The 25,100-nt window shown below is 35.5% G+C and overlaps 1 protein-coding gene across 4 annotated transcripts; it reads right to left on the bottom strand.

Moving 5' to 3' along the window:
• Positions 1 to 1,974: 1,974 nt before the first annotated feature.
• LOC138314742 (uncharacterized) lies at positions 1,975 to 23,183 on the bottom strand. 4 transcript variants are annotated; one of them, XM_069255248.1, is made up of 13 exons: positions 22,934 to 23,183; positions 17,724 to 17,802; positions 13,136 to 13,196; positions 11,633 to 11,788; positions 11,176 to 11,328; positions 10,415 to 10,484; positions 8,972 to 9,027; positions 8,602 to 8,617; positions 8,353 to 8,441; positions 7,476 to 7,536; positions 6,904 to 7,046; positions 6,408 to 6,572; positions 1,975 to 4,716 (listed from the first exon to the last, which is right to left on the bottom strand). In XM_069255248.1, the coding sequence occupies exons 2-13, from the start codon at positions 17,778 to 17,780 to the stop codon at positions 4,493 to 4,495; spliced, it is 1,251 nt and encodes a 416-aa protein (XP_069111349.1). In that variant the 5' UTR covers positions 17,781 to 17,802; positions 22,934 to 23,183; the 3' UTR covers positions 1,975 to 4,492. The 4 variants fall into 4 exon arrangements, with proteins under 4 accessions (XP_069111349.1, XP_069111355.1, XP_069111341.1 ...); XM_069255254.1 differs by lacking the exon at positions 17,724 to 17,802; XM_069255240.1 differs by lacking the exons at positions 17,724 to 17,802; positions 22,934 to 23,183 and adding an exon at positions 15,374 to 15,672.
• Between the last annotated feature and the right edge of the window lie 1,917 nt (positions 23,184 to 25,100).

The following is a 25,100-nucleotide window of genomic DNA, read 5'->3' as shown; positions in this document are numbered from 1 at the left end:
GGAGCCCACAATAGCTATATATAAATAGTACACTGCCCACTGTAACTGGAGCCACAAATAGCTATATAAATAGTGCCACTGTAACTGAGCCACAATAGCTATATATAAATACTGCCACTGTAAAACTGGAGCCAAAATAGCTATATAAATAGTGCCACTGTAACTGGAGCCACAATAGCTATATAAATACTGCCACTGTAACTGGAGCCACAATAGCTATATAAATAGTGCCACTGTAACTGGAGCCACAATAGCTATATATAAATAGTGCCACTGTAACTGGAGCCACAATAGCTATATATAAATAGTGCCACTGTAACTGGAGCCACAATAGCTATATAAATACTGCCACTGTAACTGGAGCCACAATAGCTATATAAATAGTGCCACTGTAACTGGAGCCACAATAGCTATATATAAATAGTGCCACTGTAACTGGAGCCACAATAGCTATATATAAATAGTGCCACTGTAACTGGAGCCACAATAGTGCTATATATAAATACTGCCACTGTAACTGGAGCCACAATAGCTATATAAATACTGCCCTACTGTAACTGGAGCCACAATAGCTAATATGAAATATGCCACAGTAACTGGGAGCCACAAATAGCTATATATAAATACTCGCCACTGGTAACTGGAGCACAATAGCTATATAAATACTGCCACTGTAACTGGAGCCACAATAAGCTATATATAAATACTGCCACTGTAACTGGGAGCACACAATAGCTAATGAATAAATAGTGCCACTGGTAACTGGAGCCTCAATAGCTATATATAAATAGTGCCACTGTAACTGGAGCCACAATAGAACTGATATTAATACTGCCACTGTAACATGGAGCCACAATAGCTATATAAATAGTTGGACACTGTAACTGGAGCCTCACAATAGCTATATATAAATAGTGCCACTGTAACTTGAGCCACAATAGTCTATATATAAATACTGCCACTGTAACTGGAGCCACAATAGCTATATAAATGAAGATGCCACTGTAAATGGAGCCACAATAGCTATATAAAATACTGCCGACCCGTAAACTGGAGCCAAAATAGCTATTTTAGAAATACATGCCACTGTAAATGGACGCCACAAGTAGCTATATTACTTCCAAAAGTGGAGCATCAATAGCTTACTATATACTGGCTCACTAAGCACAATAGCTATATATATATAGTGCCACTGTAACTGAGCTACAATGCTCAATATAAATAATGCCACTGTAAATGGAGCCACAATAGCTATGATATAAATAGGTTGCCTCTATAACTGGTGCCTCAATTGCTATATGTATAATAGAATGCCACTGTAACTGGAGCCACAATAGCTATTTGTAAATTAGTGCCCACTGTAACCTGGAGCCGACAATAGCTATATATAAATAGTTAGCCACTGTATCGGGAGCCTACCATAGACTATCATAAAATAGTGCCACTTTAACTGGTGCCACATTAGCTATATATGAATTAGTGCCAATGTTACTGGAGCCACAATAGCTATATGTAAAATACTGCCACTGTAACTGGGAGCCAACAATAGCTTTATATAAATACTGTCACATGTAAATGGAGCCAGATATGGCGTATATGCAATACTGCCATCCGTATACTGGTGCCACTAATAGCTATATAAATATAGTGCTCACTATAACTGTAGCCACACCAGCTATACATTTGAGTGTCATTTATCTGCTGAGCCAACATTGGCTATCATTAATACGGCCACTGCAAAAACTTGAATACAATAGCTATGTTATACTTGACAATTTAACTTGGAGCTTGAAAAGCTTCTACTAAAATAGTTGAACAATTTAACTGGATACTACAAATGTATATAGAAATAGGCTGCACTGTTTAACTGAGCTGGGCATGGGTTTTATTTAAATAGTGCCAGTAACGATCTTCTGCCACAGCTAGCTATTATTTAATATATGTCCTCACTCTGTAACTGTGAGCCATGATGTGTTGTGTGTGTAACGTCCTATTAACAGCCAGGGTTATTTAAGGACGTCCTCCCTAGTATGTGATGTGTTGTGTGTGTAACGTCCTATTAACAGCCAGGGTCATTTAAGGACGCCCCCCCCCCCCCCGTGTATGTGATGTGTTGTGTGTGTAACTTCCTATTAACAGCCAGAGTCATTTAAGGACGGCCCCCCGTGTATGTGATGTGTTGTGTGTGTAACTTCCTATTAACAGTCAGGGCCATTTAAGGACGGCCTCCTGTGTATATGATGTGCTGTGTGTGTAACGTCCTATTAACAGTCAGGGCCATTTAAGGACGGCCTCCTGTGTATATGATGTGCTGTGTGTGTAACGTCCTATTAACAGTCAGGGTAAATTAAGGACGTCCTCCCGTGTATATGATGTGTTGTGTGTGTAACGTCCTATTAACAGTCAGGGCCATTTAAGGACGGCCTCCCGTGTATGTGATGTGTGTTGTGTGTGTAACGTCCTATTTACATCCAGGGTTATTTAAGGACGGCCTCCCGTGTATGTGATGTGTTGTATGTGTAACGTCCTATTTACATCCACGGTCATTTAAGGACGTCCTCCCGTGTATGTGATGTGTTGTGTGTGTAACGTCCTATTAACAGCCAGGGTTATTTAAGGACGTCCTCCCTAGTATGTGATGTGTTGTGTGTGTAACGTCCTATTAACAGCCAGGGTCATTTAAGGACGGCCCCCCCGTGTATGTGATGTGTTGTGTGTGTAACTTCCTATTAACAGTCAGGGCCATTTAAGGACGGCCTCCTGTGTATATGATGTGCTGTGTGTATAACGTCCTATTAACAGTCAGGGCCATTTAAGGACGGCCTCCTGTGTATATGATGTGTTGTGTGTGTAACTTCCTATTAACAGTCAGGGCCATTTAAGGACGGCCTCCTGTGTATATGATGTGCTGTGTGTGTAACGTCCTATTAACAGTCAGGGCCATTTAAGGACGTCCTCCTGTGTATATGATGTGTTGTGTGTGTAACTTCCTATTAACAGTCAGGGCCATTTAAGGACGTCCTCCTGTGTATGCAATGTGTTGTGTGTGTAACGTCCTATTAACAGCCAGGGTTATTTAAGGACGTCCTCCCTAGTATGTGATGTGTTGTGTGTGTAACGTCCTATTAACAGCCAGGGTCATTTAAGGACGCCCCCCCCCCCCCGTGTATGTGATGTGTTGTGTGTGTAACTTCCTATTAACAGCCAGGGTCATTTAAGGACGGCCCCCCGTGTATGTGATGTGTTGTGTGTGTAACTTCCTATTAACAGTCAGGGCCATTTAAGGACGGCCTCCTGTGTATATGATGTGCTGTGTGTGTAACGTCCTATTAACAGTCAGGGCCATTTAAGGACGGCCTCCTGTGTATATGATGTGCTGTGTGTGTAACGTCCTATTAACAGTCAGGGTAAATTAAGGACGTCCTCCCGTGTATATGATGTGTTGTGTGTGTAACGTCCTATTAACAGTCAGGGCCATTTAAGGACGGCCTCCCGTGTATGTGATGTGTTGTGTGTGTAACGTCCTATTAACAGTCAGGGCCATTTAAGGACGGCCTCCCGTGTATGTGATGTGTTGTGTGTGTAACGTCCTATTTACATCCAGGGTTATTTAAGGACGGCCTCCCGTGTATGTGATGTGTTGTATGTGTAACGTCCTATTTACATCCACGGTCATTTAAGGACGTCCTCCCGTGTATGTGATGTGTTGTGTGTGTAACGTCCTATTAACAGCCAGGGTTATTTAAGGACGTCCTCCCTAGTATGTGATGTGTTGTGTGTGTAACGTCCTATTAACAGCCAGGGTCATTTAAGGACGGCCCCCCGTGTATGTGATGTGTTGTGTGTGTAACTTCCTATTAACAGTCAGGGCCATTTAAGGACGGCCTCCTGTGTATATGATGTGCTGTGTGTGTAACGTCCTATTAACAGTCAGGGCCATTTAAGGACGGCCTCCTGTGTATATGATGTGTTGTGTGTGTAACTTCCTATTAACAGTCAGGGCCATTTAAGGACGGCCTCCTGTGTATATGATGTGCTGTGTGTGTAACGTCCTATTAACAGTCAGGGCCATTTAAGGACGGCCTCCTGTGTATATGATGTGTTGTGTGTGTAACGTCCTATTAACAGTCAGGGTAAATTAAGGATGGCCTCTCCTGTATGTGTTGTGTGTGAAACGTCCTATTAACACAACATGTAAAGCTGTTGTTTGTTATGTAATTATTTTAAATGTCCATTATATTGGTACACTAAGTATAACAATATGTAATAGTAAACAGTCAAGACACATAGAACAAGTGCATTGTTACGCTAGTGTACATTTACACAAAGAAGGAAACCACAGGGTTGTGTCAATGGAACCAAAGGTGATACCAGCACACATGACTTTACGTGAACAAAAATGCCTCATGAACAGAAAATCAAACATTTTGACATCAATTAGTGCTATAATCCATATCCATTATATATGTAAATTAATATTGATAAGTTTATTTTATCCAGAGATACTTTTCACATGAGTGGATTCCTCGTCGTGTTCTGTGGGTAGGGGTGTTCCGGAGAGAAAATATTCAGGAGAATTAAGAGGTGTTCCGGTAGTGAACTGTCCAGGACGACAGGGAATACGAAGACTGTTCGGACTGGCGGTGCGCGTGCGGAGTGACCGTCCATGTGATGATGGTATGTTCGCTTCATTAATCCCAGTTCCGTAACCACTTTCTGAAAGTTAAGATCAAACAAAAATACCGAGTGAAGAGTGTAAGAACCACGAAGAACGTTCTCTGCGTATAACGTATTCTCAATATCTCTCTGTCTACGTGACCATGCCATATTAAAATCTATAACAGAAACTAGTGTCTGCTCTGAGTCAGTACTCGGGTAAAATAGGGGCATAACTACAATGAAATACAATACAGCAATACACCCTTGTGATATCGCGGTAACCCATCAATCACTTCAATAAGTTAGAAAAGATAGAACAATTGGGCCAGATGAATCCACACCACCATTCTTATATTTTAACCCTAGCTATACTGGCAACTTTAAGCATACATCCCGTGGAGACAACTTTAGATCGTACACTTCCTTTACATGTGATATGTTTTACTTTGACTAACCTGGCTGTCCCGTGGTACTATTCTCCAGTTTTAAAACTTTCGAGTCGGTGTGAGTAACATTGTCGACTTTACATGTGATATGTTTTACTTTGACTAACCTGGCTGTCCCGTGGAACTATTCTCCAGTTTTATAACTTCCGAGTTGGAGTGAGTGACATTGTCGACTTTACATGTGATATGTTTTACTTTGACTAACCTGGCTGCCCTGTGGAATTGTTCTCCAGTTTTATAACTTCCGAGTTGGAGTGAGTGACATTGTCGACTTTTCATGTGATATGTTTTACTTTGACTAACCTGGCTGCCCTGTGGAACTGTTCTCCAGTTTTATAACTTCCGAGTTGGAGTGAGTGACATTGTCGACTTTACATGTGATATGTTTTACTTTGACTAACCTGGCTGTCCCGTGGTACTATTCTCCAGTTTTATAAATTCCGAGTTGGTGTGAGTAACATTGTCGACTTTACATGTGATATGTTTTAATTTGACTAACCTGGTTGTCCCGTGGTACTATTCTCCAGTTTTAAAACTTTCGAGTTGGTGTGAGTTACAGTGTCGACTTTACATGTGATATGTTTTACTTTGACTAACCTGGCTGTCCCGTGGTACTATTCTCCAGTTTTATAAATTCCGAGTTGGTGTGAGTAACATTGTCGACTTTACATGTGATATGTTTTACTTTGACTAACCTGGTTGTCCCGTGGTACTATTCTCCAGTTTTAAAACTTTCGAGTTGGTGTGAGTTACATTGTCGACTTTACATGTGATATGTTTTACTTTGACTAACCTGGTTGTCCCGTGGTACTATTCTCCAGTTTTAAAACTTGCGAGTTGGCGTGAGTGACATCATACCATCATCACATTGTCGACTTTACATGTGATATGTTTTAATTTGACTAACCTGGTTGTCCCGTGGTTCTGTTCTCCAGTTTTATAACTTTCGAGTTGGTGTGGTGAGTGACAGTGTCGACTTTACATGTGATATGTTTTACTTTGACTAACCTGGCTGTCCCGTGGTACTATTCTCCAGTTTTATAAATTCCGAGTTGGTGTGAGTAACATTGTCGACTTTACATGTGATATGTTTTAATTTGACTAACCTGGTTGTCCCGTGGTACTATTCTCCAGTTTTAAAACTTTCGAGTTGGTGTGAGTTACATTGTCGACTTTACATGTGATATGTTTTACTTTGACTAACCTGGTTGTCCCGTGGTACTATTCTCCAGTTTTAAAACTTGCGAGTTGGTGTGAGGGACATTGTCGACTTTACATGTGATATGTTTTACTTTGACTAACCTGGCTGTCCTGTGGTACTATTCTCCAGTTTTAAAACTTGCGAGTTGGTGTGAGTGACATTGTCGCCACTGTTGTGAGAGTTAGCCGCCAATTCACGGACGGCGTTGACATTATTGTCCTTCAAATTTAGCAGCAACGAGTTTTCTTGTATTATTGTTAAATTATCTACAATAGGAGACATAAAATAGATGTAGATAAGAATGCCAATAAATCCATATACTATAATGCATCTGTGAATATAGTGATTTCACACGGTGACATGTAATATATATTTTTTATTGTTACATAATTAAAATAAATAAAAATGAAATCTAATATTCAGTTAAGAACAAAAGGTTGATGATTCGCAGCACAAATATATTGCAGTCGTATTTGCATAATGTCGATGTTTCCGATGATAGATATCTGCTCTTGCTACATTTATTCATCAAAAAAACCGTTATAGATTTTTGTTATTTGGGAGTGGACAAAAACAATGAGAACCGAATGGACTTACTTGGATTTTTTCCGTCGTAGTTGTTGTTGTACTGAAACTTTCTGGTGCGTTTTCGGCACCTGTAGAATCTGAGAAGGCAAATGGTGACGATAACTATCGTTAGAAGCACAGAACCTCCCACAGCGATAATGGTGACCATAGTGCTAAAAATAAAAACGGAACATTAACATCGAGGGTAGCCATAAGCTTGTTTCCTGCTATCGTCATAGTTAAGAAAAAGAATTTTAAAAAAACCGGTTTTGGTATCTTTTAGATATCTCCTGCTCGATAAAAAACAAAAGAGAGCTATTTAATTCATGTATCGATACGATGTTAATGTTTTAATATATATATTTGTTTTATTCTGATGATGGTATCATAGAGGTGTACTGTTATTAATGTGAGCATTATCAAATTTTAGAAAAAAAAATATTTACATCGAGTTAGCGCAGGTTTGAGTTTAGCTCGTACTGAAAAATGTGATAACTGATATATTACATGCAATAAAACATGGTTTCATGAGCAAAGAGTGCTAAATAGGGTTATTGCTCAAACAAGGGTTTTAAGATGTGTGCATACACGTGATTATCTACCTTTTGTCGATACTAAGTGTTATCATGTCCACAATGGGCTTGGTCTGTATGGCTGCATCACCTGCGAAAACAAGGTACACTGTAAGTTGCTGTAGAAAATCGGAAATTAGTTTTACATGTATACTTTTCCATTACATGTGTCTTTTGCAGAAAAGTTTCCCCCCCCCCCCCCCCCCCCCCCCCCCCCCCCCCCGAATAATTTTTTTATTAAGGGATGCTTTCTCTTCGATAAATTATGAAATATTTGAACACAGAAAACATAAACATAAAGTAATATTTTTTAATGATATAGGTGGGCGTTTAGTGTTCAGTGAAAGGGGTACACTCAAACACTTCCGTAAATATCCCGTCTTTGCATATTACAGAGTTATCTCCCTTGTGGACAGGTATCCATTCTGACGTCATTAATTTGTGCGCAATTCACATCGTTTTCTCGGAAAAGTATGACGTTACGCTCGCAAACACATTATGTCACAATCAATACCTACCCGCAAGGGTTGATAATTATCTATTATGCAAATACAGAATACAGTAAAACCCGAATATAGCACATTCAGTTATGAATTTTCAGGAATAAATTAGAAATAAAACAAAAAATCTACACCTATTATAGCATTATGTAATATTAGTACAAATTTACACGTGTAACCAACACTCAAAGTGATTTTTTTTATTGATTTTTTTTTGTAGTTTTACCGGAGTAATTATTAAATAACAAGATACAATGAAAATAAACCTGTGTAAGGAAATAAAATGAATGTTTTCTCCGCGCTATTTTTGTAACAAACTATTTGTATGATTGAGTCCGTTTGGAATTCGATAAGCGAATTCCAAATCAAATATATTACTGTAATTTTATGTGAAGTTGATTAATTACCTGTTATTTGCCCCGTGCCATTAGCCGACATATAGCCTTTGGTCGAGTGTGGCATTCCGAGTGTCGTATTGGGGAGCTCCGTAGTATCCCTGTCAAGGTCATAAATAAATATAGATTTCCTTGTGACAACCACGAAACAGGCAAAGTTGTTTAAGGAGTAAAAGTCAAGTTATTTTATATTCAAAATTGCATAGAATTCATTTAAAACATTTCTCCAAAAGCAAAAATAATCAAGAGAAATATACATACCTCTCGGTGCGTATTACTGAAAAGACACACACACATTTATATATATATTTATATATATATATAAGGTATTGAATAAATAAATTGAATAACATTTTATAAAATTCATACTTAAACTCCTTTCAGACGAATTGTCTTTACAAACAGCCTTTGTTACCTAAAATCTCATAAAAAAATCAACAAAGGATATCATATAAGTTATTTACTGCATTGTGACGCAAACTTTAGGAGGAGACAAAAATGGAAACAATGGAACTAGTTAAAATGATAAAATTAATGATAAACAGAATTATGTAAGAGGGTTGTATACAAATCTCACGTTATAATGTATTTGAGACGACTCGAATCTTCTGGAGTTTAAGCAGTCTATTACCTAATATAGAGGCCTCAGTCCTTTTTGGAGGTGCTAACGGGCTGTCTGTTCTCCTCCTGAAAGTAGATAAGTATCGTCAATCACAGATCTGTATTGATAGATAAACTTAAGGATATTTTTGTTTATTACAAACGCTTCACTGTTTAAAATAGAGTGGCAAACTTTTTCGCATTGAAATATTTTTGTGCAATGAATTAGTTTTGCACCTCCAGATAAAATTGTTATAATGCTTTGGAATTCAAATTTGCCAAAACAGCAGGCGCGTTTATATTACACTGTAGACTCTACCAAGTATACAATTTCAATCTTACGTAAATATTTGAATTTAAAGTTACTGTGAAGTCGTAGACTTTTCTCATGACGCAGTAAGTAAGGCTTATTCGTACAAGACGCAATGCCTCTATTACATGTAGTATATATCTATATCTCGATTCCGAGCTTATGAATATAAAGGCAACAAGCATTCTCACAGCTATACTTCTGATAAATGGCCAACAAATGCTGCTCGTTATTATGTTTTGACAGAAAATTGGGCGAATATCTATTACGAATTGAAGAAAGCAGCATTAAGGATGTATTCTTCTGTGGTTTCAGTCCCGTTGAAGTCTCGTTTCAACATAGATAAAAAACGTTATGAGATTTTCAAATACGATTTATCAATATCTGTAGCATGTGGTCTGTAGAAAATTTTGTCAAACAATTACATTTCTATTTTTAGTAGATTTTTTTTACACAGCGATTTTAAGAAATGGCCCATTTGGCGGCCATTTTGAAATTGTGTCTTTTTTTGCTTTGAGTAGAGCCACTGTTTTCCCATATTTTACTTATATTGTTTTTACTTAAATCATCACCGCGTCAGCATTTTCAGCTGTATCGAGTTAATTTTTGCTGTAAATCTTTACTGAGTTCGTGTTAATTCAAATATTGAACATTAATGTGTGAAATGATACACTTTTGTCACTTTATTTCTACATTTAATGGTAATTTGAGCACTTTTATTTTAAGTCAAAAATATTGAAAAATAATAAATATTTAAATGGGGAATTTAGAAAGAACAACCCTTTCCCTATTTATATGCAAACTATTGTTTAATACCAGAACTAATTTCTATAAAGGGTTAAATTTGAGAAAAATGGCTGAAAATAGTGCATTTTGGAGCTCAAAATTAAGGGGTAGGGGTAGCATATGTTGTTATTTTAAGAAAAAATATGACTCTTATTAATCATAACTGGTATATTTTTAATGAAGACTACTTGAAAATAAATTCTACAAACATCCATACATATCAAACAACTCATTAGGGAATTATGGCTATATGAGAAAAAAAGTTTAATACAAGAAAATTTTGACTATTCAGAGGAGTACATCCTTAAGTGATAAACCGATTTTGGGGATCGATATTTACAATGTTTGTGTTAGAAGGCAGACAACTCGAGTACTTACGTGTACACATGTTGACATGGATAACAACCTCGTTCCTTTTTTTCTTTATTAGGTGGGCATGGCTCGCAGGCTAGAATCGCAAACAATAGATACAGAAAGAATAAACAGCAGAATTAAATGTTAGCAAATTATACACCGAGTACACTAATGTAACCTACTTGATCCTCTTCGATGAGAAATGAACCGTAAAATGATAATATTACCAGATCATGATACATTCATCTGAATTGTTGACTTTTTATACTTTTGTTAGCAATGCTCCATGACATTTTCATGAAATATTGACTTTTTATACTCTTCTTCCCATTGCTTTAGGGCATTTTTATGAAGTAATGGAATTTTAGTTTTATCAATGCTTCAGAGAATTTTTTATGAAATACTGACCATTTATACTCTTCTTCTAAATGCTTCATGACAATTTTATGAAATACAGTGTATAAACTTTTTATTCTCTTCCCATCAATGCTTCATGACAATTGTATGACATATTAACTTTTGATTCTCTTCTTATTAATGCTTAGTGACATTTTTATTTGTGGCTTAGGAAGCGTCGGCTCATGTTTCTTTGTTTTATTGCAATTAATGGATATTAAATATACAAATATTGTTTATAGTATGTTGTTCATGTGTTTGTAATGATCCATGTTTATCTGGAATACAACCGCTGATATTACTTCTTTGGCCGATGCTGTTTATAGTTTACATAATTCTGTTAGAAAGCCTTGCATAATAATTTCAGATAGAATAGTCCTAAATCCTACCTCCAGTGATACTATTCAGCTGCTCGTTGACCCCACAAGGTGGATATTTCTTGCATTTGCATGCCGTAGCGCCCACATAACAGTTGGACACATCACATTCGCAGGTCTTCAAACACGTCGGATCTCTGTCCCTGTACCTGCTATGGATGGCGCCTGTCAAAGAGATGATATCGGTTTATAGGTTATTTGAATCCACACATCACATTGGATAGATTGTTAATTCATCGCTTTCCTCGTTGACCTCAGATTCATTAAACAAGAGTTCATTTGAAACAAGAAATAATTTGGATTTTCTTTGGAAATTTACACAAAACCATAAAATGGCGATCACTTGTGTGGTATCAATACACTATTCTGTTTAATTTTATGTTATAGTAATTTTATTTTATGGTTAAAATTATGACAGGTCATTTTTATTGATTTCATCGTTAACGTGCATATTCTGCCAAATACTTACCTTTGAGCTGACACTCATTTTCGGAGTCAATTTGGATACATTCATGGAGGAACTCGTCGTCCCATGAGGAAATGTTGAAGGGCTGAACCCTGTTTCTTTCACATGGAATACATTTGTCTGGTCCCCCGTCCATGTCACACTTCACTATCTTATAACCTACAAAACAAGCTGGCCCTAGACGTTTGACGACACATCAAGGATAAGGAAATTCAGAAACAATACGTATTCTATTTCTAATTCTTTAAAATATTTCTAATTACGATTCATCATAAAAGGTGCAGGATTACATACCAATATACTGAACACGTACACGACCGCAATGCTAGTGTAGAGGGAATTTATGACTTTTGTTTTATCTAGTATTTATTCTTCTTTTTATGTCCATACCAAAATGATCATTGTTTATCTTCTGTTGTTTCCAGAACGAGCTCCCCGTTACAATGTACCGTACATTTTTGCTGATTTTGACGAGTTCCTCGCCAACATATTACTTAAATAAGGATAAACCTCCGTATAACGCTCATGTGTTCCATGTGATTAATATTTTAGAATATTTCAGTGTGGACTAAATAAACAGTTGCAATACCAATCCATTTAATCATTTAAAAAAAACAATGTCAGAAATAAATGTATATACTTCCATACGTAATCGGAATGCGACGAGCCGAGACACATGCCTTCTCCCTCTGGTTTGTGGATTGACCAAAACCATAGGGGAAAAACCAAGATCATCAATGAAAGGATTTAAAGCTATATATATGTATAGTATTATAAGTCATTTCTCAGTTTCTACACAGGTCTGATCATTGCAATGTCTGTTATTGTGACTAAGCAACGCCCTGCACGATTATTTGAATATTTTGTTCCTCGTTGCATTTCAAGCTTTAAATACTTGTCTGATCAAATATATAATCCATAAGTTTAGTGATGGTTTGATTTTCTGATATGTCGTTCGGAATAACTCTAAAATATAGCAAAATGGCGGCGTCTTCATTTGTGATACTAGTGTGGTAAATAAACTTAAATAAACTAAAATTCACACTTTGAATGTGATAAGGCGTGCCCTGTTCTATTTTTGTTAAAGCAGACATTAGATCAAACTAGGAAGGATTTTTTGTGTGTATAGCTCTCCATCCATCAAAATTTGAAGAGTAGTACCCGCATACATATTTCATAATAAAAACATTCATTACAAGAAACTTCAACGTTAAGACCCTGACCTCTACAGGGAATCCTTGTAATTTTGATGATTTAATGTAATTAGGTTTGGACTGTCGATACGCCGAATGTAGCTTTCCCTTTTTCCATTATTATGACATCACATTATACAACTTGATGTTGCCTTTTGATTAGGAATAACTGACCAATTTAAATGAGTAGGATTTGGAATTTTTATTTTAGTTTTCAAACTTTTGTATTTCAGCTTTTAAACAATTCTTTCTTTCACAGATGGAATTAACACAAGAGGCATGAATGTTTAACTGTCAGTGTTGGAATACAGACCTGGAGAACACGTGATGGGAACACATGACCTGTTTAACGCTCCGACGACCAAACAGCAGATCTGTGGATAATTAAGGAATACGTATTTCAAACATTTTTACTTATTAAATTACTTGCTTGTTAAAAGGGGGGGGGGGAGTGATAAAAACCACAAGCAATGTGCACTGCAACATACCGTATATATTGATATCGTGATAAAGAAATTATCAGATAATCATGACAATGAGATATATTTTTGTACATCCGTATCATGTGGTGGTTTTATACTATTACTGTAGTGCATAAGTGCATCACTTGATATTTTTTTATTATAATATTAAGTCTAACTATCCGATACGAAACGAAATGTTCGTTACATGCAAGGCTATCGGAACAGACAAAGCGATTATTTCAATCACGCACAAAAATAATGCATTTACATTGAAATAGACGTATGAGAGTTCTAAATAATAATCAACATCATCTTAATCATTATAGTACACTTATGATTCGGTATAAAAACTTGAGTGATTTTAACTCCGTGTATCGAAAAATATTTAGAGGGCTTCACACGAGTTTCATGTCATTAGTAATAATATCAATTAAGATATAGATAGTAGAACAGGATTCAAAATCGGAAAAGGGGATAAATCTTCTTGGAGAGGTAAATATTTACAAACCAGCCAACTATTTATATACATAGATATGAATTAAATGGTCACCTGAGACGAAGTCACAAGTGACCTATTCTAATCGCCTTTTGTCCGTCGTCGCCCGTCGTGCATCGTCCGTCGGATGTCCGTACACAATTTACATTTTCGACTTCTTCTCCAAAACTGCTGAAGCAATTTTAATGAAATTTTGCACAAAACTTCTAAGGCATAAGGCCAATAAAATTTGTGAATTATATGATCCCCATCCCCAGGGGACTGTGAGATGGGCAAAAAGGGGTAGAATTGACTAAAATTTCAAAAATCATCTTCTCTTTTCAAAGATGTGGTAAAATCAAATACTTTTCATAGATACAGGCCTTAATGTCCTTTACAAAAATTGCGAATTATATGACCCTGGGGTCTCTTGTTTTCCCCTGGGAAGGGGTTAAATTTACTATAGTTTATATAGGGAAAACACATTTTTTAGCATTGATAGGTTATTTGTAATAGGAAATTATGAGTATGTGATGGCCATTTATCCTATAAACAAATTTTCTATGAGTGGCTAGGGGCCTTAGGGGCGAAGTCAAAAGGGGTCAAATAGGCTAAAATTTCAAAAATTTCATCTGAAATTCTGGAAATGGAAGAATCAAATACATTTCATAGGTGGAATTATTTGACTCTGGGGTCACACGTTTCCCCTTGGGGAGGCGGGCCAAGTTTGCTATAGTTTATATAGGGAAAACAATTCTCAATTTTCAAAGGAAATGAGTTGAAATTAGTTCGAATTATTAGCATGAGATGGCATTTTAACATCATATCCATATTGGTCCAGGACGACACCCTAAGGGCAGAGGGGCGGGGCCAAAAAGGGTAAAATAGGCTTAAACTTCAAAAATCTTCTTATTAAAAGTCCGGAAATGGTAGAATCAAATACGTTTTATAGATGGCATGATCTTTTTTTATAGATGGAATGGTCTTAAGTGTTTTATAAAAATTGTGAATCACATGTATATGACCCTGGAGTCTCATGTTACCCCCTGGGGAGAGGGCCAAGTTTTCTTTAGTTTATATAGGAAAAACACATTTATGAACATTATTTGCTCAATTTTCATAGGAAATGAGTAAATTATGATTAGAATTATTAGCCTGGGATATCATTTTAACATCCATATCGGTCCTCGCACACCCCCTGGGGGACCAGAGGGACGGGTGCAAATAGGGTCAAATCTTCTAAATTCACAGGTTTGACGGAAGCAAATACTCTTCATAATTAAAAAGTCAGCTTTATAAAAGGGCCAGTATATATAGTTTTTTATATGTCTTTGTTTCATTATATATCCGAAATCATGTGACCGTTAATGTCCATGGGCCTCTTGTTACATAATGCTATAAAAACGTTTGTGCATTTTGTGTCAGTTGTATTAACTTTCCCCAATAAAGCCATATCCCAATTGAAAGATATTATGTAATAAAAGATGACATGTATATACTTAATACTGAACAAGATTGTACTTAAAATAATTATCATCAATATTTAATTTACCTTTTCGGAGAATAAATCCTAAATTATCCGAAATGAAGGTAACACTGACCATTTTCTTACCTGTATCAATATAAAGATTTTGTTTTTATCCACTTTACCGATAGCACACAACATGTTTATCACTTTACACCAACATCGACAAGTTGACAGTTTACGGTTTTTTTCTGACTTGTTTGCGGAGCAATATGATGTCACGTTCTGAACTTCCTTATGAAAAAACAACAATTTCCGGATAGCCTGTCCATGATAATTTTGGAGCATTTTCATTCAAATTTCCAAGTACTACGTTTTACTTTTAACATTTCCGCTTTGTAAAAAAGTATAAGCGACAGTATGTGAACACTTCGTCATAAATAAGAGATACTTTATAACTCATATAACTTATACTTATAAGTCCATAACTACGTTGTTGGTTTTTTTTTTTTTTTTTTGCATTGTAAAGTCTCAATGTACTGTAAAACAGTTGTTTTAATACGTTTATATCATATCATTGCAGTATTTATAAGTCCAAAAGAGGGTATATACCCGATATATGGTACGATCTACAGTGATGTTTGTATGATTAGTAACAATCTGTCTATATACAAAGTATATTAACATGGAAACATATTGTATGTTGTATTGTATATTATGTGTTGTTTGTAGAAGAAAGTGAACAATGTGAACAACGCCTGAGTCAAAATAGTGACCTGTATGGATTTAAGATAATTCACAGTCCATTGTCAATGTATTATTTTTTTAATCTATGGCGTTTGTCGAAATCATCTCCAAACTTAGCTGAAACGTGTAAACATTAGCCTAGTAACAATCCGGAACTAGTCTTATTCGGAGATAGTTGCTATACAAAATATAAAGAAAAAGTACTAATGGATAGTGCCGTTTGTCATGGAGCATCTTTAATGGTTGTAACCTGGTTTATGTATATGCATTTTAGATCAATCTGAAGACCATACTTGTCCGTCGATCAGACGATATTACACCGGCTCTTTGTGATGATAATATAATTTTGTCCTTCACAAAGCATCAGTTCTAACATTTCAATGAGTTTATTCTTTATTCTGGTAGCGTATGTGACCCTCTGTTATAGTATTCTAACATAACATTCCTTATCTAAACCTTGTGCCAATTTTATGTAAGGTTTACATCGAATTGTCTCATTTCAAATCGATACTCTGTTCATCGTTAATTCTACCAATTACATGTATTACGCTTACAAGTATATGTATGTATATTTCCTGCTTTACATTTTTTGTATATTGAATATCCATATATATAATTTTTTTTTACCTTGTTCAATTTTTGTTCAATTTGTGTAACCCTTCATTTGGAGGAATAAAAGAACTGGATGAATTCAAATTTACGTTTTACTTTAAACATTTCCGCCTTGTAAGTACATGTAATTTGTAAGAGACACCAATTGAACGCTTCGTCAATATTAGATATATCTTGATCTTAGTCAATACATAACTTTTGCTTTAATATAAACTGCGAATGTTCAGTTCATGTGTGTAAAGTGTATTGGGGAATAGTATGTGAAAGTTAGATTTATGTAAACTATGACTAATATTATTTAAAGATGCTCCACCGCCGACAGAGTATAAATGATATTCATCATTTGAACAATAATTGGTGTTTAATCGTGTATATATATGCCTCATTAACACAAAAAATAATATAAAACGATTTATTTCGCAATTGGTGCATGCGCAATCAGTACTTCCTTCCATATAGGATATAGTCACACGGATTTTTTTCGGGATGCAATTAATTATTTTTCATATTTTTAACTTTAAGTAGAATTAGACGCTCAAACTTTTCAATGGCGGTAATGGTGTAAAGTAAGTAACTTTTGCAACTTAAGAAAAATACTAAATCGTCTGCTCCTGTTTTCGATAGTGAAAAAAATACCCTTTGTCAGCCGTGGAGCATCTTTAATAAACAATGTGTACACAGCCAATATTTCTTCACGTGAATTTCACGTAAAATTCACGTGAAGAAATACTGCCTGTGTAGTGATGAAACTGTATGATACAGTATTGAAAAAAAACTGTTAACGAAACAGTTGATTTTCAGTTAAAATAATTAATTAATATTAATGATAAGCTGTGTCAGGAACACATATAGCTAGTTATAGGTATCGACACTCCATTGGCACTATCATTGTCGCTATATCCATGCACCATGGAATATTATTTGGCAAAATTGAAGGCTTTGTGAGCGACCATAGATGAGAAGGTAGTTTGGTCAATTGATGTACAGGGACGATGTGTGAATTACATTATGTACGTGTCAAGATTTGCAATTGAATATATATGTTGGCAGGTGAGCCTTATGGAAGTGAACTAATCTAACTTTTGCAGTAATTTAGTTTATTTTTACTGCTTGGTCGTGGAAATCAAACCGAACTTACCATGACTATGATACTTAGTGTTGACACTAATCCAGACAGTGGTCCAAAAGTCACCATAATTCTACTCCATCAACACCAGCTGTAAACAAAAACTCAAATATACGTGGCTGGTTTTATACTGGTGCCTGATCTGTATGACCGTTACATAAGTGGACTACTTCAGCTTCTCTAGGGGTGTAGCCCGATTCAGTAATTAAGATACTGTAAATCCTACTTAAGTATGTGATGGCTGGTAAAATTCAGGATCAACAGATATTATAATTTTTTGTGGGTTTTTTGTATCTTATTCAAGATATAAATACAATAAGTTTTTATACTTTGTTACTAGGTAGGTTGTCTGTAACTATTTTATTAGGGAAAGAGTTGCGCGAGTGTAAATAACGGGGGTATGAAACAGGATGTTTTTTGTAAAAAAAATAATAAATGATAATAACAATAGTGTTTATGCTATGAACATTTCTTGGAAAAGCGGAGAAAGGAAACAAAAATGAAATTGACAACTTATGACTAGGGTATATTTTTGTTGTACAACATATTTACTTTAATGGCCTGATTTATACACCAACCCAAATGTCCACTTTTATGAACACCTCTAGATCTGTACATCTGGGTACAAACCACTTGAACTATAATGTACAGTTTCTATGAAAACCCTCGGGTTATTTAATTTGCATTTGAATAAATTTTATTGGACAATCAAATCATTGGGCAACAGATAACGGATAATCACAGTGGATATATCAAAAGTCCGGGGAATGTTTCACCACAATGCCTTAGAATGTGGATTACTGAGTCTGCATGTGAATTTGGACTAATTAAAAGTCTGTATTACGCTGCTAATGAAATATTATGAAACTAGAAGTAGTTTTATATATCATATGCAAGATTAAAAAAATACAAATCAGATCACCCGGGCGTGATATAAGAATATGCCCGTATCAAGATGTTTTTATCGTTTACAGCGTAATGCATCAGAAGTATACAATTAGCTTAGTCTAAACACCATCAGTGATGATATCATTACCATCGAGGTCAACAAAAGAAGGTATTATTTGTTGATAATGTTTAGATTTCCAGTAACCTTTTGTTACAAACAATCCTAAATTCTTTATTACACGGAGTTATCAACTTACTGAACATATCGGAAGAAGATTGTTTGACATCGCTATTTTGCGTAATTTTCCTCTATTATCACTGGTTTACTATGAAGAACACAAACGAAAGAGATACGAGAGAAAAAGCTCTTTCACATATGGATATTGAGTATAGTGATATTCTATAGCTAAATAATAAAGGCGGGTTTGGCGGACTATAGGGATATTCACCCTCATGAACACAAAATTTTGTAAAATCCTGGTATTTTTTTACATGCATGTATAGTGATTATCAGGTATCCAGCCACGAAAGAACGCCATTTTTTTAATTTAAATTCGTATATCGTGAAGTGTCATTACAACACCACAGTCCCAAACATCGATGAATATTAGTATTATTCGTAATATTTAATCAAGGTCTTTGGCTGTTCTGAATCTTCATATTATTTTACATACGTATTCTGTCAATTTTATTATAACTGTTTTTATTACAATTGGTTTTATATGATTCCAATATGTAAATATTTATCAATGTAAAGGCAAATTATACTATATTTTAAATATAAAATATGCACAAAGATTGACTTTGAATTCTATTGATTTTAAAATCAGAAAACTAAATACTTGATAATAAAATCAAGGGAGGTAACTTAGTTTGGAAGCTAGCTCACTGTTGTTTACGTCACTCCATAGAGTACCCTACGATTATATGGCTGAATTTTCAACCGTTATTAAGTACATAATTATGTGGATATCAAATCAAAACACATATACCCAGAAGCATATACTATTATGTAAATTGGAAATTTATTTCATAATAATTTAGATCATATGGTTATCCTAGAGCATATATATAGGGCATGTACATATACTCTTTTGAACAGATCTACAAACATTCTTTTCGCAGCGGTTTTGAAACATTTATAAAAAATTAATGCTAAGTTAATCTAAAAAGACAAAAATCATAATAATTATTCATCAATACCCTTATTTTTTCCGAAAATAAATTATTATGATTAGTTTTGTATCTTAAAAGATGAAATCAACTTTCTAGCCTATATCTTTCTCTCCGGAACTGTATCACTATTTTACTCTTGTCCTCTGCTACAACCGGATAGAACCTAGTGATACATATAAGAACATTAAAGATGCTCCACCGCCGACAAATTGTGTTATTTCACTATCAAAAACAGTAGCAAACGATTTAGTAATTTTCTTCAGTTACAAAAGCTACTTACTTTACACCATTACCAACATTGAGAAGTTTCAGCTTCTAATTTTACTTAAAGTTAAAGATATGAAAAATAATTAATTGCATCCCGAAAAAATTCCATGGTACTATATCCTATGGAATGAAGTACTGATTGCGCATGCACCAAAGGCAAAATAATCTTTTTTATTTTATTTTTTGTGTTACTTAGACATATATAAACACCAATTATTGTTCAAATGATGAATATCATTTATGATCTGTCGGCGGTGGAGCATATCTTTAAAAAAAACATGTTACCATAATTACAGGTAAATGGTCAAATTCGTCCTCTGTAGAAATAGCAAAAACATCGGTGTGTGTCGACTTCTAAGTCCCATCAAAATACTGTTCATTGTAGTACGTCAAAATCATAATTAATCGTTTTAAAACGGACAGCGTTATATATGCTTGCTACTGACTCCATGATTTAGGTTTTTATATAAAAAAAATTATTGGGTGGTACACACACATTAGTAGATTACATTATTAACAATACCGAAAATTCCTTACAGACAGAACATTAATTGTATTAAAAAAAAATACATGAACTTGAACTACCCTTGAATGGGATTCTTTGTTCAGGTACAAGTACCTCGGTAGATAATTTCATAAATTTTTATGATTTTCACCAAAACATGTTTGAAATACAATTGCTTAAAGATGCTCCATCGCCGACAGAGCATAAATGATATTCATTATTCGAACAATAATTGGTGTTTAATCGTGTATATATATGGCCTTATTAACACAAAAAATAATATTGAATAATTCGTTTTGCCTTTGGTGCATGCGCAATCAGTATTTCATTCCATATAGGATATATATAGTACCACGGATTTTTTTTCGGGATGCAATTAATTATTTTTCATATTTCATACTTGAAAAAAAAAGTAGAAGCTCAAACTTTCCAATGGTGGATTGGTGTAAAGTAGGTAATTTTTTTGTGACTGAAGAAAAATACTAAATCGTCTGCTCTTGTTTTTGATAGTGATAAAATGCCATTTGTCGGCGGTGGAGCATGTTTAATCATCAAATTAATATTCCATCGTTTTGTTGATAGTATATTTTACTTTCGCAATTTGTATACATATACCAACCAAATAATGTGAGCCAATATTTTTATGTAGGGGAGATAACTTATGTTTCGTCGTTCGCAAGTCCTTATATCATATTAAATGTAGACTTTAGAATTCGTAACAAACAGCTTTTAAAATAACATTAAAATAACAGGTGACATAAAACTATTCCGTATTTGCATATTGCAAGAGTTATCTGCCCTTGCGGTTAGTTATTGATTGTGACGTCATGTTTTTGCAAGCGTAACGTGATACATTTATGAGTAACCGACGTAAATTGCACCCACAAAATAATGACGGAACAATTGATACCTACCCGCAAGGGAGCTAACTCTGTAATATGCAAAAACGGAATAGACCTACTTTATATCCTTATGATGTTATAGATATTTTCATTTAAAAACAAATATGTATGTATTACCTATAATTTGAACAGATACAAAATGTTATTCCAAAACTTAGCCACCGTAGCGACTTTTTGAATATCCAATACAAACGTAAACTAGATCTAATTAGCAAAAGAGATGGGACAGATTCCTTAGCTGGGTCACAAAACCCCAACATCTGACGTGCGTGTGTACTGCAATACGTGTGTGTTGTCTAACGCGCGTCGATTTCCTTACTTGTTTGACACAATGCATACACATTTGTATTTGCACGTGAGTTAAAAATTCCCTAAGGCGTTGGTGACTGACTACATATTTTTGTGTGTGATATTTTTTTTAAAAATATTTCCAGAATATAAAATCAATAACGCAGAGTACTAAAGCATGAATCAGCGAGCGGGGGTGGCGATGTTAATAGCTGTGTAAATGAAGTGTTTAGTATGTACTTCCCGTGACGGCCCGGTATACATCCTGGCATGGTAGATTGTACATATGTATACATGTCACATCACGATACATCAAACTGGACAGTTGATCGAAATGTGATAACACTTCAGAAAATATCCACTGTTTCAAACGAATGAGTCGACAATGATTTAGAATGGAACATTTCGTAATTTAGGGAAACTCTAATGACGAAATGAAAATCCGGTTAATAATTGTAACTATTTATATCATTTTGATAGAAAATTCCAAAGAAGCGCAGAACTGTATACATCTGATCCACTAATGTAAACAAACCAATGTTTGACTTCTTTTTTTTTTACATTTTCAACTCCGGTGCACAAATGTACATGAAGATCGATAGTATCACTGACAAGTAATATACCATAACATCTTGGCGTACTACTCTCTAATAATGGATACTGGAATGAACATTCATAAGCTTTAAAAAAAACTTCATCAAAATGAAATAAACGTACAAATTCAAATTTTCGCTAGACTGCTTTGTTTGCAAAAAGATGTTCTTCAGACTTGTTCGCCTATAGAACGTGTATGTGTACCCGTTCGGCCGGACAACACCATTTTCGGTGTAGAAGTCTTTTGAGCTGTACTATACTGCAGCTAATTCGCCCAATGTTATAATATGCCGACGTTGTATGCGGTGGTCTTACCCAAAGCTAATCAAGTTACGTAGATGACATTGTATACCTTTGTAGAATTCATCAGTGATGTCAATAAGATATACAGAGAGCAACATCATAATAATGAGTAAACTGTCACAAGAATAGCTACATATATGTAAACTATATCACGTCAATTTAGGCTGAAATACAAATTACATGCATCTCTAAATCTATATATTTCCATTACTATGTGTAGAAGTCTTTCGTATAAAAAAAAACCGGACGTGCACGTGGTTCCTTTGTTAAAAATTAAAGAAAAAGACAGTTCCTCTTACCTGTAATGTTTAGCTAAGAGTTGTGTACGTAGCTCGCCTAGTTCCTCAACGTAGATTCATATATTTAAGTAAATGTGCTATTACCTCATCTAGACACTTGTTGGTTGTTTACAAGTATTGCCGTTCCTGATAAATGCACATGTTACACCTATTACAGTGGCGAATAACAAATTAACGAATTATATAAATTCCCCCGTATTCCCTTGGCTAGATTTAAACTTCCTTGTTATAAGGATCATAAATGCACACATTCGACACCCAATAAAGAGTACTGTGTGACCTAGTTTTATTATTGGAACGTCTTTTGTTTGTATCCGACAAGGAAGATTTTATTGTACAGACGCCTGTCCCTCTGTATATACCTGTTATGACAATGATTTATAACTTTAAAATCACGCCTACACAAAATGACTCTTATTGAGGTTTCTTTTAAATATATTTTTTTCCTGAAAAGTTTTTATGCATAATAATATATGGGGTATAGCATTAGCACCCGCGCCCAACAATGTATGGGATGTAGCATTAGCACCCGTGCATAATAATGTATATGGGATGTAGCATTAACGCCCGCGCACAAAAATATATAGAGTGTAGTATAAACACCCGTGTACAATAATGTATGAGGTGTAGCATTAACACCCTCGTACAATAATGTATGGGGTGTAGCATTAACACCCTCGTACAATAATGTATGGGATGTAGCATTAACACCCTCGTACAATAATGTATGGGATGCAGCACTAAGACTCACGCACAATAATGTATGGGGTGTAGCATTAACACCCTCCCACAATAATGTATGGGGTGTAGCATTAACACCCTCGTACAATAATGTATGGGATGTAGCATTAACACCCTCGTACAATAATGTATGGGATGTAGCATTAACACCCTCGCACAATAATGTATGGGATGTAGCATTAACACCCTCGTACAATAATGTATGGGATGTAGCATTAAACACCCTCGTACAATAATGTATGGGATGTAGCATTAACACCCTCGTACAATAATGTATGGGATGTAGCATTAACACCCTCGTACAATAATGTATGGGATGTAGCATTAACACCCTCGTACAATAATGTATGGGTGTAGCATTAACACCCTCGTACAATAATGTATGGGATGTAGCATTAACACCCTCGTACAATAATGTATGGGGTGTAGCATTAACACCCTCGTACAATAATGTATGGGGTGTAGCATTAACACCCTCGTACAATAATGTATGGGGTGTAGCATTAACACCTCGTACAATAATGTATGGGTGTAGCATTAACACCCTCGTACAATAATGTATGGGGTGATGGTAGCATTAACACCTGCGTACAATAATGTATGGGGTGTAGCATTAACACCCTCGTACAATAATGTATGGGATGTAGCATTAACACCCTCGTACAATAATGTATGGGGTGTAGCATTAACACCCTCGTACAATAATGTATGGGGTGTAGCATTAACACCCTCGTACAATAATGTATGGGGTGTAGCATTAACACCCTCGTACAATAATGTATGGGGTGTAGTATTAACACTCTCGTACAATAATGTATGGGGTGTAGCATTAACACCCTCGTACAATAATGTATGGGGTGTAGCATTAACACCCTCGTACAATAATGTATGGGGTGTAGCATTAACACCCTCGTACAATAATGTATGGGGTGTAGCATTAACACCCTCGTACAATAATGTATGGGGTGTAGCATTAACACCCTCGTACAATAATGTATGGGGTGTAGCATTAACACCCTCGTACAATAATGTATGGGGTGTAGCATTAACACCTCGTACAATAATGTATGGGGTGTAGCATTAACACCCTCGTACAATAATGTATGGGGTGTAGCATTAACACCCTCGTACAATAATGTATGGGGTGTAGCATTAACACCCTCGTACAATAATGTATGGGGTGTAGCATTAACACCCTCGTACAATAATGTATGGGGTGTAGCATTAACACCCTCGTACAATAATGTATGGGGTGTAGCATTAACACCCTCGTACAATAATGTATGGGGTGTAGCATTAACACCCTCGTACAATAATGTATGGGGTGTAGCATTAACACCCTCGTACAATAATGTATGGGGTGTAGCATTAACACCCTCGTACAATAATGTATGGGATGTAGCATTAACACCCTCGTACAATAATG

This window comes from Argopecten irradians, chromosome 1 (assembly GCF_041381155.1).
Source record: "Argopecten irradians isolate NY chromosome 1, Ai_NY, whole genome shotgun sequence".
Lineage (NCBI taxonomy): Eukaryota > Metazoa > Mollusca > Bivalvia > Pectinida > Pectinidae > Argopecten > Argopecten irradians.
The sequence above is the reverse complement of the archived record's forward strand: the minus strand, read 5'-3'. Positions and strand labels throughout refer to the sequence as shown.

Bases quoted from the DNA above. Each gene is read 5' to 3' on its own strand.
- LOC138314742 (XM_069255240.1), bottom strand. From the start codon at position 15,580: ATGAAAATGCTCCAAAATTATCATGGACAGGCTATCCGGAAATTGTTG. The intron at 11,789-13,135 runs GTCTGTATTCCA...CTTGTTTTGTAG, and splicing joins TCCCATCACGTGTTCTCCAG to GTTATAAGATAGTGAAGTGT. The intron at 11,329-11,632 runs GTAAGTATTTGG...TCTCTTTGACAG, and splicing joins AAATGAGTGTCAGCTCAAAG to GCGCCATCCATAGCAGGTAC.